At 36.2% G+C, this 17,879-nt stretch overlaps 1 protein-coding gene across 1 annotated transcript; it reads right to left on the bottom strand.

Annotated features, from left to right (window-relative positions):
- Positions 1-15,512: 15,512 nt before the first annotated feature.
- Positions 15,513-17,204, bottom strand: LOC114262844 (protein FAR1-RELATED SEQUENCE 5-like). Its single transcript, XM_082918867.1, has 2 exons — positions 16,734-17,204; positions 15,513-16,652 (listed from the first exon to the last, which is right to left on the bottom strand). Exons 1-2 carry the CDS (start codon positions 17,202-17,204, stop codon positions 15,513-15,515), a joined length of 1,611 nt encoding a protein of 536 aa, XP_082774993.1.
- Between the last annotated feature and the right edge of the window lie 675 nt (positions 17,205-17,879).

Genomic DNA, 17,879 nt, shown 5'->3' with positions numbered 1-17,879 from the left:
AGGCTTCTATGAGGACTAGGATTGAGTTAACTATAAAAGAAAGGTACCCCCGATGGGTCTAAGGTACGCAATTTGTATTCTGAATAGTGAGTTTAGCACTATTGATTATCTTTGAGAGATATACTGACTTGATCGTCAGAGTGCCCTCGGGTGGACGAACTACCGCCGGAATCTTCTCTTTCTGTTACAGGTCAGCCAGGTGTCATCTATTCTGCCAGTGCTCTCCAGTTGAATACTGAGTTGGCAGTGTGATCGGAAATTTACTCACACAATTCCCATTTATTGATTTACTTGTGAAAAATCATCGATTTTCCCTAACAACTGATATTAGAGCTTACGATTTATTTGGGTTTATTTAATTGTGTAAATCAATGGAGGGGAATATGGGTCGTATGTCTAGCTTCAATGGAAGCAATTGGGTAACTTGAAAAACTAAAATGGAGGACCTATTATTTTGTAAAGATTTGTATGAACCTATTGAGAGTGATAGTGGCAAACCCGATGGTATGAAAGATGATGAATGGAATAGGCTTAATCGAAAAGTCGTTTGTATTATCCGTCAATGGATTGATGACAATGTGTTTCATCATGTTGCTACTGAAATTTCGACACATGCTTTATGGAAAAAATTTAGAAGGTCTTTATGATAGAAAATCAGCCACAAATAAAGCTTTTCTGTTTCGGAAGTTGGTTAACTTAAAATATAAAGATTACAACCTTATTCCGGAACATTTGAATGAAATAAAAAGTATTGTTAACCAACTTGCTTCTTTAAAAATTATTTTTGATAATGAGTTACAGGCTTTGATGCTACTCAGTTCTATACTCGAAAGTTGGGAGACTTTGGTTATGATGGTTAGTAATTCGACACCCGATGGAGTTGCCACAATGAGCCAAGTCACTGGTAGCTTGTTAAATGAAGAAACTAGAAGAAAATCAACGGGTTCTTCTCATTCAAAGGCATTTTTTGTGAGAGACCGAAACAAAACAAGAGGGAGGAGTAAGACTCCTCATGGTCATGATCAAAGCCATGACAAATCAAGAGATGGTTCTTTTTCAAAGAAAGACATTGAGTGTTATTATTGCCATGAGAAAGGGCACATGAAGCGGGAATTTCGAAAGCTTAAGAACAAGGAGAAAAGGCGTGACAAAAGTGTGGATAAGAAGTAAGAAGACACAACAGCGGTTACTACCGATGATCTCATGGCCGTTTGTGAAGATGATTGTATCAATTTTGTGGGCTAAGAGAGCAATTGGGTGATTGATTCTGGTGCTTCTTTTCATGTGACTTCTTAAGTTGATTTCCTCACTACCTACACTAAAGAAGATTATGGTTGTGTTCGAATGGATAATGAAGGTTTGTCCAAGATTATTGGCATGAGTGATGTTTGCTTGGAAACAAATTTGGACTGCAAGTTGTTGCTTAAAAATGTGAGGCATGTTCCCAACATTCGCCTTAATTTAATCTCTACCGGAAGCTAAATGATGAAGGTTACAACAACAAATTTAGTGATGGAATATGAAAGCTCATAAAGGGTTCTTTGGTAATGGCTAAGTGCAAAAAGATTCATACACTTTATTCGATGTAAGGAAAAATTTGTAAAGGTGTTATCAATGCACTTGAAGATGATACTTCTACCGAATTGTGGCACAAACGGCTTGGGCACATGAGTGAAAAGGGGCTGCGAGTTTTGTTCAAAAAAGATGTGACACTCTAAATATTTAATTAATACCGCAACCAACCACGATTATTAATAAAAATAATAATAATAGTGAGTGTGGTAGTAAAATAAATAATTAATTTTCTGTTGGTATACGATAAAGTATAATTTAATAATAAGAACAATAATAACAATAATAATAAAATAAATATATGGAATAAGAATAATAATAATGAAAATAATAAAATAAATAAGTTATACGTACTATGTAAATTAATTTGTCATTGTCGTTATAAAATATATGATGAGGAGATTTATTTGAGGGCTAAATTAATCACTAATTAGTGTAAAAAGATTAGAATGTATGGATTTAGTTAAATAAATCAAGTAATAATGAATTAGGAAGATATTGCAGAAATTTGTTTTAATTAAAAGGATTTGCAAATATAAATTAGAAGATGAGGAAGGGCCATTTGTATGTCTACATTTAGGGGGGCAGTGGTGAGTCATCAGTAGGGTTATTAATAAAGGGTGAGTCATCACCCAACATGTGCCTATAAATAAGAAGAAAGTGATGGAGTTGGCCAGCGTGTAAGCAAAGAAGGAAAATAAAAGAAAAAAGAAAGAAAGAAAGGAGATCGGTAGAAAAGAGAGGAGCCGAAAATTAATAAAAATATAAAGGAATTAGTAAGACCCAATCTTAAGGTGAGTTATATTATACCTTGAGTTACCATAATATATTTTACGTATGTTTTGACTTACCATTATTTATCTTACACAAGTTGTATTTTATTAATTATATTAATAGAAGTCATGTTTCATAAATATTTCAATTCCGTGGATTAATTTCTTAACTCTATTTGTTAGAATGAAACCCATGGATATGTTTATTTAAATTTTAGAGAATATTTGACTATGACCTTATAAACAATTGTGTTTTGTAAGTATCACCACGGTAGTCCCATGCCTTAGGGGACTTAAATAACCATTGGCTTCTGTTTAGCCACTTTGTGGTCCTCTGTTTGTCATGGATCCATTGACCTCTGTTCTGATTGTCACTTCTATGACCTCTGTTTTGTTCTGTTCTGTACCGTGGTTATGGTTATTTATTTATATAATTTTTGTATTTCAGTTTCTGTCACCTAAATGATTTATTTACCAAATTGAGTTATGTGAATATTTTGGCCTAACTAACTATCCATGGTTATTTTGTATTCTCTATACTCTTGGCATAATATTTCTCATTCTACTTTGTACTTATAACTGTTACCCTTTCAGGTGACGAGATGTAGGGGAAACCCATAACCTCACGTAATGGAACGCGCACGAGGATTGATGTTGAACCACTATTTTGTCTTTTTATTTTATTAGTTTTTGCTCCTTTTTGTTTCTACTCGGGGCCGGTCACTGAATAATAAAATAATAAAAGTCCTATAGATGTATTTTCTCTTATTAAAATAGTAAAATTGAGTAATTTCCTGTTTAATTATTTTTATTTCCGCTTGTGCAGTTTAATTTGCTACGAATAGAATAAGGTAGTAAGTTGCGATTCTAACCCTAAGCCCCTGGGTTTAGGTCGTGACAAATGTGGTATCAGAGCAACGGTTCAAAAAAAATGCTATTTTAATTTGATCAGGAAGTTCGAAAAGTTATAAACAAATCTATAAATAAAATTATATAGCTAAATAAACATAATAAAACAAAATAAAATAAAATAAATAATAAATATTTACCTGCATTGTTAGTCCTTTTGTGTAAAATCTCACGTTTATTCTGGTGATGTAGGAATGTCAGAGATTAACCTTGATGATGCGTTTTGGGATAAGCTCGGGGCCATTAATTTAGATGAGATTTTAGCCGAGCACCTCGCCCCCGCTTCACCTAAAGGGTGAGGAGATTCAGAGGATTGCATCCAGGTCTTGCTCAGTTGATGAGCCGGCTAATCTATATACAGGCTGATCCTACCGATGTCCCACATTTATTATGGAGGCAAAGCCGTGTCGATACACGCGACCGTTTTCTTGGACCCACTCGTGTCCTTGGCGTTGCTTCGGGACATAACCGCCAGTACTATATCATAGGCCCTCTACCCCCAGATTTTGTGACCAAAAGGGGGAACGTGTACCTTGAGGACTATATTTTCACCACTGTCCCTAACCCGCTGGAGATAATTAATATTCAAAATGTTGACTTTAATAATGACTTGTCATATGTCAAGACACCCGGCTGGATTGTCGATCAAGCATTTTTGGAATACATACAGTCTGTCCCCATTTTCACAGTCCAGGCAGCGTGGATGTGTTTTGGTGTAGTCCAGTTAGGATGAGAATTTGAGCTTTTTATGTAACACTATTTCCCATGGTTGTTTGGCCCATTTGACCCACCACTCTAGATTTAGTAGAAGAAAACCTTTTTGTATGCTAACCATGATGTGTTCTAATCCCTTTTTGTTATTTTTTTTGTTTTTATTTACCACAGGGATGAGACACTAACATATTCTGACTTTTGAAACAAAGATGTAATATTAATTGTAAAAAATAGTAAAGTTGACATTTTATATGGATGTGGATTGCGCTACACATGCTTACATATATGCTGTGTTGTGAATGTAATGCCTCGTTTATTACTTTATAGAATGGCCAATAATGGTAACGGAAGCGAGTCATCAGTCAGTGGCACTAAATCGATGGAAAGAATAATTGAAAGAGCAGTTACTAGCTTTTTGCAAGCTTTGCAGACTAACATCAATAATGGGATGCCGGAACAGCGAGAAGAGTCGGTTACCATAAAACAGTTTCAAGATCTGAAACCCACCACATTTACCGGCGGCCCAAACCCAATGGTAGCAAACGCTTGGGTTAAAGACATGGAAAAGATTTTTCGCGCCCTACCCTGCACCGAAAGACAAAAGGTAACTTTCGCCACTTTCACTTTCAAGACAATGCACAAGAATAGTGGCTTCTCACTCTGGAGAAAGAAGAAATTGCCACTTGGGAAAGATTCTTGGAAGTATTCTACAAAAAATACTTCCCAGATTCATTGCGGGAACAGAAGGCATCCGAATTCATACATCTAAAGTAAGGAACCATGACAATGGCCAAATACGAGAGCAAGTTCACACAACTCACTCGGTTTGCAACATACGTCATCCCCACCGAAACTTGAAAAGCGAAAAAATTTGAAGTAGGATTGGATGTTGAAATTAAAGACAGGCTCGAGGTCTTGAAACTGCCAACCTATGCAAAAGTGGTAGACCAGGCGTACATTGTAGAAAAGGGGATTAAAGCCTCGCATTCTAGGGAACCAAGCCAAAAGAAGCCATTCTGGAAAAGAGACCACAGAAGATTCGGTGTTACGCCTCCCAAAAAGGTGAATATGGGCACAACCAGTTCAGGCAATCAAGGTCCTACCAACTCCCGAGGTGGAACTATTCCAATTTGTCCCATTTGTGGGAAGGCTCATTAGAGACAATGCCATCGAGACACGGGAGCATGTTTTAAATGTGGTCAAGTTGGCCACTTGCTGAGGGATTGTCCAAAGCTGACTAATCTTGCAGCCAGCTTCTCTGGCCCAGTCAAAAAATCCACAGGGCCTGGAGGAGAGAGGAATAACCAAAAACGTCAAGGACGAGCTTTCGCCTTGATACCTGGAAAACCAGAAGTTACTGAAAACATTGTGTCAGGTACACTTTCTATCTATGGTCATTTAGCTCATGTCCTCATTGACTCTGGGTCAACTCATTCTTTTGTTGCACCACACTTTTCTGCTAAGTTGGCATCAACATCCGAACCATTAGGATATATATTGTCTGTGTCTTTTCCTTCTGGTCAGTCTGCCTGTAGTACTGATGTATACAGATCATGTACTATATCCCTAAAAGGAAAAACCTTATATGTAGACTTGATTCCCCTTCGCATTGGGAACTTTGATGTAATCTTAGGTATGGATTGGTTGGCTGCCAACCACACCTCTATTGATTGTAAAGCTAAAAAGTCTCCCTCAGGTTACTAAACCAACTCGAGCTTGTCTTTGATGGGACTGGAGTTTCCAACCCTCCTTGTATTATATCCTCCATGACAGCCCAACGACTTCTAAGAAAGCGTTATGGTGGTTATATTTGTTATGTGATCAATGCACAGAAAGAGGCCCCCACCATTGATGCGATCCCCGTAGTACGAGAGTTCCCGGATGTTTTTCTTGAAGATCTACCTGGTATCCCGGTTGATCGGGAAATCGAGTTCACCATTGAAACCCAACCTAGCACACAACCAATATCAAAAGCTCCTTATCGTATGTCAATGGCAGAATTGAAAGAGTTGAAGACTCAACTCCAAGAACTATTGAACAAAGGTTTCATTCGACCTAGTACCTCACCTTGGGGAGCTCCAATATTGTTCGTGAAGAAAAAGGATGGCACGGTGAGTTTATGTATCGATTACCGGGAGCTGAACAAGGTAACCATCAAGAATCGGTACCCTCCGCCACGAATCGATGACTTGTTCGATCAACTTCAAGGCGCCCAAGTATTCTCCAAAATCGACTTGCGTTCTAGTTACCATCAACTAAAAGTCAAAACGGAAAGCATCGAAAAGACTGCTTTCAGAACCCGTTACGGGCACTACGAGTTTCTTGTCATGCCTTTTGGCGTCACAAATGCCCTAGCAGCCTTCATAGACCTCATGAACCTAGTGTTCAAACCCTATCTTGACGAGTTCGTCATTGTCTTCATTGACGACATCCTCATATACTCCAAGTCACCAGAGGCCCAAGAGCAGCACTTGCGAACAATTCTACAAACACTACATGATCACAAACTCTATGCCAAGTTAAAGAAATGCGAATTTTGGATCACTAGTGTACACTTTCTTGGTCACGTCATTAACAAAGATAGCATCTCGGTTGACCTCCAAAAAGTTGCAGCAATCGTGGACTGGCCACGACCTACTAATGTGTCAGAAATCTGAAGTTTCTTGGGTCTAGCTCGACGCTTCGTGGAAGATTTCTCAAAGATAGCATCACCCTTGACCCAGCTAACTCAGAAGAATACACCCTTCGAATGGACTAATAAACAGGAGCGTTGTTTTCAAGAATTAAAAAGTCGACTTGTGTCAGCTCCTATACTAGCACTCCCCATAGGAGCAGATGGGTTCATAATTTATAGTGATGCCTCATACAATGGTTTAGGTTGCATTCTCATGCAAAACGGAAAAGTCATTGCTTATGCGTCACAACAATTAAAGACTCACGAGAAGAACTACCCGACTCATGATTTGGAATTGCCTGCGGTAATCTTTGCTCTCAAAATCTGGCATCATTATCTCTACGGTGCAACCTGCGAGATTTACACTAATCACAAGAGTCTTAAATATCTATTCACACAGAAGGAACTGAATATGAGGCAACGGCGGTGGCTAGAATTTATGAAAGACTATGATGTAAAGATCCATCACCATCCAGGCAAAGCTAACGTGGTGGCAGACGCACTAAGTTAAAAGACAACAAGAGGTTTGGCATGTACTCTCATTTTCCACAAGATCAATGGGCTGCTCGGCAACATAACCGTGGAACCTACCTTGATTGAAGAAATTAGAGCACGCTAATGTGAAGATAAACTTTTGAAAAATAAGTACGATGAGCAAAGGAGTACACCTGATCCTGATTTCATTATAAGTAATGGGATACTAAAATTTCAGAATCGAATTTGCGTACCCGACATTTCGGAACTCAAGAAGAAGATACTGGTGGAAGCTCATAACTCGAGATTTGCAGTCCACCCTGGCAACACAAAGATGTACCATGATCTGAAAAAACACTACAGGTGGATAGGAATGAAAAGAGACATAGCAAGCCATGTCTCCAAATGTCTGCATTGTCAACGTGTTTAAGCAGAACATTAGAGACCTGCAGGACTGTTGTAACCACTCCCTATGCCTGAATGGAAATAGGAACACATCACTATGGACTTCGTGGTCAGGCTACCATAGTCATTTTCAAAGAATGATGCAATATGGGTTATAGTAGACCGATTGACGAAGTCGGTGCATTTTCTGCCAATCAAAATCATGTACTCCCTTAATAAGTTTGCCACCTTGTACATTAAGGAAATCATTCGTTTGCATAGCACCCCAGTTTCAATCGTGTCTGACCAAGACCCCTGCTTCGTGTCTCACTTCTAGAACAAATTACAAGAAGCTTGGGAACCACACTGAAGTTTAGCACTGTTTATCACCCACAAACGGATGGGCAATCCGAAAGAACAATCTAGACGTTGGAGGACATGTTACGTATATGCGTGTTGGACCTCAAAGGTAACTGGGATGAGCACCTACCTTTAGTGGAATTCGCCTATAACAACAGCTACCAAGCAAGCATTGGAATGTCACTGTATGAAGTTGTGCATGGAAGGAGATGTCGATCACCTCTGTGTTGAACAGAAGTCGAGGATAGGAAATTGTTAGGCCCCGAGATTATGCAAGTCACAAGTGAGAAAATCCAACTCATCCAACAGCAAATTCGCACTGCTCAGAGCCGCCAGAAAAGTTATGCAGATACTCGGAGACGGGACTTGGAATTTCAAGTAGGGGATCATGTGTTCCTCAAGATCTCACCAACAAGAGGAGTGATCCGATTTGGAAAGCGAGGAAAGCTAAACCCACGTTATATCGGGCCATTCGAGATACTGAAAAGGATTGGTCCTGTAGCTTATAACCTTGCACTACCACCTGAACTATCTAATGTCCACAATGTGTTTCACATTTCAATACTTCGACGGTACCTCCGAGATCCAGAGCACGTTGTTGATTACGAGGATCTAGAAGTTCAAGAGGACCTCTCTTATAAAGAGCAACCAGTGCAGATTCTCGATCGTCGTGATCAAATCCTCTGAAATAAGACCATACCGTTGGTAAAGGTCTTATGGAGAAATCATCGTATCAAAGAAGCTACGTGGGAAACGGAAAGTCAAATGCGAACCAAATACCCACATGTCTTCGACAATTAAGATACATAAAGTTTGGGGATAAACTTCTATCTAGGAGGGGAGAAATGTGACACCCTAAATATCTAATTAATACGGCAACCAACCACGATTATTAATAAAAATAATAATAATAGTGGGTGTGATAGTAAAATAAATAATTAATTTTCTATTGGTATACGATAAAGTATAATTTAATAATAAGAACAATAATAACAATAATAATAAAATAAATATATGGAATAAGAATAATAATAATAATGAAAATAATAAAATAAATAAGCTATACGTGCTATGTAAATTGATTTGTCATTGTGGTTATCAAATATATGATGAGGAGATTTATTTGAGGGCTAAATTAATCACTAATTAGTGTAAAAAGATTGGAATGTATGGATTTAGTTAAATAAATCAAGTAATAATGAATTAGGAAGATATTACAGAAATTTGTTTTAATTAAAAGGATTTACAAATATATATTAGAAGATGAGGAAGGGCCATTTGTATGTCTACATTTAGGGGGGCAGTGGTGAGTCATCAGTAGGGTTATTAATAAAGGGTGAGTCATCACCCAACATGTGCCTATAAATAAGAAGAAAGTGGTGGAGCTAGCCAGCGTGTAAGCAAAGAAAGAAAAGACAAGAAAAAAAAAAAGAAAGGAGATCAGTAGAAAAGGGAGGAGCCGAAAATCAACAAAAATATAAAGGAATTAGTAAGACTCAATCTTAAGGTGAGTTATATTATATCTTGAGTTACCATAATATATTTTACATATGTTTTGACTTACCATAATTTATTTTATACAAGTTGTATTTTATTAGTTATATTAATAGAAGTTATGTTTCATAAATATTTCAGTTACGTGGATTAATTTCTGAACTCTATTTGTTAAAATGAAATACATGGATATGTTTGTTTAAATTTTAGAGAATATTTGACTATGACCTTATAAACAATTGTGTTTTGTAAGTACCACTACGAGAGTCCCATGCCTTAGGGGACTTAAATAACCATTGGCCTCTATTTGGCCACTTTGTGGTCCTCTGTTTGTCATGAATCCATTGACCTCTGTTCTGATTGTTACTTCTGTGACCTCTGTTCTGTACTGTGGTTATAGTTATTTATATATATAATTTCTGTATTTCACTTTCTGCCACCTAAATGATTTATTTACCAAATTGAGTTGTGTGAATATTTTGACCAAACTAACTATCCATGGTTATTTTGTATACTCTATACTCTTGGCATAATATTTCTCACTCTGCTGTGTGCTTATAGCTATTACCCTTTCAGGTGACGAGATGTAAGAGAAACCCATAACCTCACGTAATGGAACGCGCACGAGGATTGATGTTGAACTACTATTTTGTCTTTCTTTTCTTTCTTTTTTTTTATATTTTTGCTCCCTTTTGTTTCTACTCAGGGTCAGTCACTGAATAATAAAATAATAAAAGCCCTATTAGATATATTTTCTCTTATTAAAATAGTAAAATGGAGTAATTTCCTGTTTAATTATTTTTATTTCCGATTATGCAGTTTAATTTGCTACGAATAGAATAAGGTAGTAAGTTGCGATTCCAACCCTAAGCCCCTGGGGTTGGGTTATGACAAAAGAGCTTCTACCTGGTTTGAAAGGTACACACTTTAGAATTTGTATTCATTGTTTGGTGGGTAAACAATATAGAGTTTCTTTTCATAAAAATATTGCTTTTAGAAAAGAAAATGTTTTAGAGTTGATTCATTCGGATGTTTGTGGTCTTTTAAAAGTTAGAACACATAGTAGTGCACTTTATTTTGTTATTTTCATTGATGATTATTCAAGGAAAGTTTGGACTTTTATACTAAAAACTAAAGATCAAGTTCTAGATGTATTTAAGCATTTTCAGGCCATGGTTGAAAGAGAAACAGGGCATAAATTGAAGTGTATCCGACCAGACAATGGTGGTGAATATATTGGGCCATTTGATGAGTATTGTCGCAGCCAAGGTATTCGGCATCAAAAGACAGTTAAGAAGACTCCTCAACAAAATGGTGTTGCCGAGAGGATAAACCGCACCATTGTGAAAAGAACAAGGTGTCTATTTTCACATGCTAAATTGCCAAGATCCTTTTGAGGTGGGGCAATAAGGACAGCGGTTGACGTGATCAATTTGTCTCCTTCCTATCCTTTGAATGGTGATGTTCCTAAAAGAGTTTGGACCGACAAAAATGTGTCTTATGAGCACATGAGAGTGTTTGGTTATTGAGCTTTTGTTCACATTCCAAAAGATAAGAGGTCCAAGCTTGATAGCAAGTCAAGACAATGTATTTTTCTCAGCTATGGGCGTGGTGAATTTGGTTATAGATTGTGGGGTCCAGTCGATAAGAAAGTCATTCGAAGCCGTGATGTTGTGTTTCTTGAAGACTAAACAATTGAAGACTTTGGCAAAGGTAATCAACCGGAGCCAAAAAGTAGTGATCTCATTGACATGGATCCATCTCCTTCATTTTCGATAGATGATGAAAATGGAAAAAATGTGCAGCCACCTATTGAAGATACGGAGGATGATACTAATCTTAATGAACTTGAGCCAGAATTTGAGGAAAAGCATCTAACTCAAGAACTGCCACCACAACTTAAGTCGAGGAAATCTACAAGAGACCGACAACTTTCGAGAAAGTATCCTCACAATGAATTTGTGTTGACTTCCGATCAAGGAGAGCCCGAGAGCTACCAAGAAGCAATTGAGCATGCAAAAAAAGATGATTGGAAAAAGGCCACGGAAGAGGAGATGAATTCCTTACCTAAAAATCATACTTATGATTTACTGAAATTTCCTAAGTGGAGGAAAATTCTAAAAAATAAGTGGGTTTTCAAATTGAAGAATGATGGCAAGAATCTGAGATACAAAACACGTCTTGTTGTGAAAGGTTTTGGGAAAAAGAAAGGTATTGACTTTGATAAGATTTTATCGCCAGTTGTGAAGATGTCTTCTATTCGGGTTGTACTTGGCATGACTGCAAGTATGAACCTTATAGTTGAACAACTTGATGTGAAGAACGCATTTCTTCATGGTGATCTTAAAGAAGAAATTTACATGGAGCAACCGGAGGGTTTTGTAGAGAAAAAGGAAAGAGAAATTTGTTTACAAATTGAAGAAAAGTTTGTATGGCCTCAAGCAAGCCCAGCGGCAATGGTACAAAAATTTGACTCTTTCATGATGAATAATGATTTTTCTAAAACCACTTCGGACCTTTATGTGTTTGTGAAAAAAATTTCGGATGGAAAATTTATTGTTCTTTTTCTTTATGTTGATGACATGTTAATTGTGGGTCAAGATTATACTATGATTAACAGGTTGAAATTGGAGTTAAGCAAGTCTTTTGCTATGAAAGATTTGGGGCCGACAAAGCAAATAATTGGTATAAAAATTGTTCGTGATCGCAAAAAGGGACTGATTTGGTTGTCTCAAGAAAGTTACATTAAAAAAGTTTTTAAGAGGTTCAACATGAATAAAGCAAAGTCGGTTGGTTGTCCACTTGCAGGTCACTTCAAGTTTAGTTCGAATCAATGTCTTACAAGTGAGAAAGACAAGGAAGAGATGCAGAAAATTCCTTATGCTTCAGCGGTTAGTTCTTTGATATTCGCTATGGTTTGTACAAGGCCGGATATTGCTCACGCCATTGGTGTAGTGTGATAACCCAACCTGTAATAAACTTAATTACGCATGCGATTTTGTGTTTGATGTGAATTTGTATGTTTAACTATGTGAGTTATTATGTGATTATGAATTAAATCTATTTACGTGGTATCCAATTTGAATATGAAATTTATCGACAAGGATTTTGAATTTGATTTGAAATTGAGGGCCTTGGTGATGTACGAAACAAAAATTGATGATGATAATAAGTTCAATTTAATGTTTGGAACCTCCTTGTTTTATTTTGGGACATTGATCGAAGTGGTAACATGATGGTAAAGTAAGAGTGAACCAAGAATTTAATTTGGATAATTTTTCCTACGAGCAACCATCACCCATTTGCCCTTTTCTTTTTTCACACCTCGAATTTGGATGTGAGGCTAGAACCAATGGAAAGCTTATTTTCAAGGCTTCAATTTGGACACAAGAACGACCTAGAACGGAGTTCGGATGAGAGAGTTATGCCCGTTTGAAGTTTTGGAATCTGTGCTGGAAGCAATTATGCTCGAGCGGGAAAATAGACGCTCGAGCGAACAGCGCGAATTCAGCAAGTTTAAAGGCACTTTTTTAGATCATTCTTCACACTTCTATCTTCTCTCTTCATCTCTCTCACCCTTAGTCCGAAAACCCTAGAGATTTTAACCCAAATACCTTCCATTTATCAAAGATTTGGCCTAGATCCCTTACCAAAAAGTAAAGAAGGCTTGAAGCTCAAGAAAATTTAAGGAACCGGCTCCTCTGCAGTTTTAACATAAACTGGACTGGACAGTCAAAGTAATAGGATGGTGACACGTCATCGAAATTGGAAATTAATGGCTCAAATTAAATTAGACACTCACAAGCTTTTTGGAAGATCTAAACGACATCATTCTTTACAATCGTCAACGTTAACACCGTCTTTGTGGGATTTTCATGTTTCTCATTGAAATCCCTAACTCTCTCTCCCTACCTACCTCCCCCTCATTCTCTCTCTTTACCCCCCCTCTCTCTCTCTCTATATATATATATATATGAGTTTACCACATCGACAAGCACTTATCCTAGGAAAGGCGAAGAAACAACAACAATATGCGGCCAAAGACTGACGCTCCGCCATGGGTAAGCTCAAAACCATTAGCATTCAGATCAGTTCAATCCAGGGTTTCAAATTTCTTGTTCAAAATATGTATATTATGTATGTGTGATTTGTGTGCTCTAATCGGGATTCATTGATATAAGGGTTCATGAAGTTTTGTTTCCAATTGTTAATTACTACAATGTGATAGTGTTTCTGCAAAGTTTGCTATTGTTGCATTTTTTACTTTTGCTGAACTATGTTGAACCTCCAATTACTTTTTGATTGGAAGTTGAAATTTTGTGGGGAAAAAAGAGAGTCTCAACATGGCTTTCTCTATCCTTCTGGGTTGTATATTAAATTTTTGCTCTGTTTTTATCAAGTAGTATGGGTGTTTCCAGTTCTAAGTTATGAAGTATGGATACCATATCCATACCCTGTATGGTGCTTCATATGGTTCTTTTGTATACGTATTGGATTCTCGAAACAAGTATTTAATTATTTTTTTTCTGTTCATTTTTTATCGTACTCAAACGAATTAATATATATCCAAATTGTATCTCAGTCGAAATAGTATTTTATTCTAATAGGGAAATAAAATTTCTTTAATTAGACTTCAAATTTTTATTAACATGATATTTTCTTAGTTATTTCTATCAAGTTGTAAAAGATGGAGGTTGAATTCTCCTATTAAGTGGGTTCCAACTTTCAAGGATTTTAGATGAACTTGTGGAAGGAAGTTGTTGATAAACAACCTGAGGATAATCATCCATGATGCATCTAGGACTTACTCCATGCTCTTCATTACCCATCATTGCTACTATACTGCAAGTGGGATACAATTTAGTGTCTTTTGGATTGTATTTTGTGGATGCATTTAAGTCATCAAAAGGGGTTGAAGAATGTAAGGAAATGTACTGTACACTTGAATAGTTAAATGAACATCTTATAAAAATTCAAATATTTCATCACTTGTATTATTTTGGACCCTTTTGATTTAACTAATTATTTTCTTGTGCTCATTATAGATTTACAAAGCATTTTCTTCATTTACAGTTCACATAAAAAGTGCAAAATTACTAGAAAAAATATTGTTCACATAACACTGGAGAGTCAAATAAATTATTTATAAAATTCTGCAAAAAAAAAAATGCATAAAAGGAATAACAATTGTACTTCTGCCTCAAAAGAAATTGTAAAATAATGAAACTACTAAAACAATTCCACCAATCAGTTACTGGAACTAAAGAAGCATTAACAAATGAAGAACATAGGGTCATTTTGTTTCAACGCATAGCACTTTCAGATCCTTGAGAATCTTGTAATGAAGAACAAAGCATAGAACTGGGCATCTGAACTCCCTGCAATAGAATAATAAATGAAGATACTAAACAATAATGCAATCTTGAAATGAATAATATAAATGGAAAATTAGATAATATTTTTTTTACCGTTTCCAATTGAGTGAATGAAGAATCATTCCAAGCTTGAAGTGTTTCTGGAATCATGCATGCCATGGAACTAGACATCCCAACACCCTGCAATTGAAGAATACTAATATAACTTAAGTTTTAATTTCATTTTATATGATCACAACAACAAGACATTTCTACCTATATTGAACAATCTAATAGTGGGGGATAAGTAGTATCTGCAAAAGTAGTAGATGAGTGAGGGGCTAATTGAGGTTCCAACATCTGTCTGCTTTTCTAGCTCTTTGCTTGCAACTCAACCCAACTTTTAGGCCTTTTTCTTGGCCTACTTTTCCCCAAACCCTCATTTTTCTTTAACCCCTTTGCTCCAAAGGTATGTAACTTATGAGGTTGATTTTTGTCCAAAACTTCTTCGCATGATTTCGATGAAAAAGGTGCATGAGCTTCACTTGCTTGTTGGTCAACACTAGGTTGTCGACTTAATACATCATCAATCTTTTTTGCCATCTCAACTGTAAATTTTGCAAGCATGTCCGTCATTTCTAAACTTTCAACCGCACGACAACCCAACTTAATCAAATTGGGGCATAACATCCTATAACGAAAATTCACATCCAAATTAGCCACTGTATGTGTATCTATACACCTATTAATGTCCTGTACTATTCCATTTTTTGCTTTCTTAGCCCATCTCTTTAGTAAGTATTGTTATGGTATATCCTTGATGTTCATCATGTCAAGACCTTTCAAAGCATGGGCACACAAAATTCCACAACTCTCAAACAATTGACAAGTACATGACACCATTGGGCCTTGTAAGTTGACTTTAACTTCACGAACTTTAGGCTCATCAAGCACTTTCACCATATAGTCATGTGAAAGGTTGTTTTTATCTCGTTTCCAAGCAAAAGCAGACAAGCTTTTCAAAAATTGTTCTTTAAATATCTCAAAGATTGGGTTTGTATAAAAATCTCCTGCATTGATCAACAAGGGAACGGGCAAGCCAATTTTTGGCAACTTTTGACGAGAAGCATACTCACAATCAAACTCAATATGAGTAATATCATCAATAATCCTCTCAAAATGCTTGAAAAAATACAATATCCCCAAATCTAATTGCAAGAAAGTACGTAGTTTACCATTGAAGCTTTCGCTAACTTGCGTGGTATCTGCCCAAGCTGACCAAACTTCCATGACATATGGTTTTCCCCATTTTTCTCTAACCCTATATATAGTAGGCAACCAACTATTATCACGAACATCAAATTTATCGAGTATGTCTTCCCTAACACTGGAGAAACTTTCCTCATCTTCATAATTGTAAATAAATTTAGTAAGCTCTGCACCAATCCCACCATCATCACCTCTATATTTGCTTCCTAAATGCTTAATTGCATTTTGCCTCATATGCCATGTGCATATTCTATGGAACGTATCAGGCAGAACTGTTGAGATAGCCTTTGCCATTGCAGGGTCTTGATCAGTGAAAACGGTCTTTGGCTGCTTCCCTGGCATAGCATCTAAGAAACTCTTAAATAACCACTCAAAAGAGGCAATTGTTTCATCATATAGAAGTGCAGCCCCAAATATAACAGTCTTCCTATAATTGTTAAACCCTACAAACACCGCTAGTGGCCAATAGTCCTTGTGGGTTCTATATGTTGTGTCAAAACTCATAAAATCCCCAAATAAACTATAGTCAATTATCATTTTCGGGTCAGCCCAAAAGATGTTAGTAATTTGTTCTCCAACATCTAGCTGCATAGTGAAGTGAAAAGATGAATCCTTCATTGATTTGTCTGCAAAATATGCTAACAAACTTCCAGCTTCCCCAAACTTCAATTCCTTCTGACATTTAGTTCAAAGATAATTTTTTAAGTCCTGACGTGTAAAACCAAGACATTCCCTTCCACCTGCCTGTCGAGATACAAGCTCAAATGTCGATCTCCATCTAATCCCGGATGCCTCTGCCAAATCAGCTTCAATTGCTTGAGCTTTTGCAATTTTTCTTTGTGAAGGCAATAAATGGACACATTGTGGAATATGAAGTGGGTGATTGTGGTCCTCAACAAAATCAATAACCACATAGTTTTGTCTATTTTTGTTGAATGAAACACTCATACGCGCCTTGCAACTAGTTCTTGTTTCTTGGCGTGAATTTTTAGTTTTATCATCTCTCTTGTCTTCACGTCGAAACCCTTCTTTTGAACATACAAACCTCCTAGAAATGATCCTTCCTGTTTTCTTACATGTGTTAGTATATTCAATTCTAAGACTAAAACCGGTAATCCGCCCGAACTCATTGTAGAAATCTTTTGCAGCATCTAGTGAATCAAATTCCAAACCCATTTGAGGTTTGTAATCTAGAATTGTGAGACTTGAAGATACAGCTTCACACATTGAAGTGTCTTTTATAAAGGGGCCTTAATTTGGGTGTTGTCTTGCTGTTTAACACAAGAAACATCATTAGTACGGAGGAAAATAAATTCTAAATACATCATGTTTAATAATTAAAAAGATCCAAAAATAAAACAATAATTAAAAAAATATCAAAAAATCAATAAAAACGTAAATAAAAAATAAAAAGTGCATAAAAACACACATCAATTTTTCCAATAACAAAAAAATATCTATATATATTTTTCAACCTTTTAATATGTGTATACATGAGTGTTTATGTACATAAACATATCTACGATGAACACAATTTATTTTCAACATGAGATTAGTGATTTGAATATTTTTATTTGCGAAGGGTTAATATGTCTATACATAAGCGTCTATGTACATAAACATATCTACAATGAACATAATTCATATTCAACTTGAGATTAATGATTTAAATCTTTTTATTTGTGTATAGTTTTAGTCTCTGTATATATATTGAGAGTTTTATCTTTGACTTTGAAAATTTTGATCTTTATCATTGTGCTTGTAACTTGTACAATTTTATTATAATATTATATATAAATCAAATAATAATAAATAAATAAAATGATAATATGTGCATCATACCTTTTCTTATTCTTTATGCTTGCTGGTAGTATACTTTTCAATCAACTAACCTACAAAGAG

The sequence above is a fragment of the Camellia sinensis genome, chromosome 3 (assembly GCF_055761805.1).
Source record: "Camellia sinensis isolate YWXY chromosome 3, ASM5576180v1, whole genome shotgun sequence".
Classification (NCBI taxonomy): domain Eukaryota; kingdom Viridiplantae; phylum Streptophyta; class Magnoliopsida; order Ericales; family Theaceae; genus Camellia; species Camellia sinensis.
The sequence above is the reverse complement of the archived record's forward strand: the minus strand, read 5'-3'. Positions and strand labels throughout refer to the sequence as shown.

Bases quoted from the DNA above. Each gene is read 5' to 3' on its own strand.
- LOC114262844 (XM_082918867.1), bottom strand. From the start codon at position 17,204: ATGTGTGAAGCTGTATCTTCAAGTCTCACAATTCTAGATTACAAACCT. The intron at 16,653-16,733 runs GTATCTCGACAG...ACTAAATGTCAG, and splicing joins GGAGATCGACATTTGAGCTT to AAGGAATTGAAGTTTGGGGA.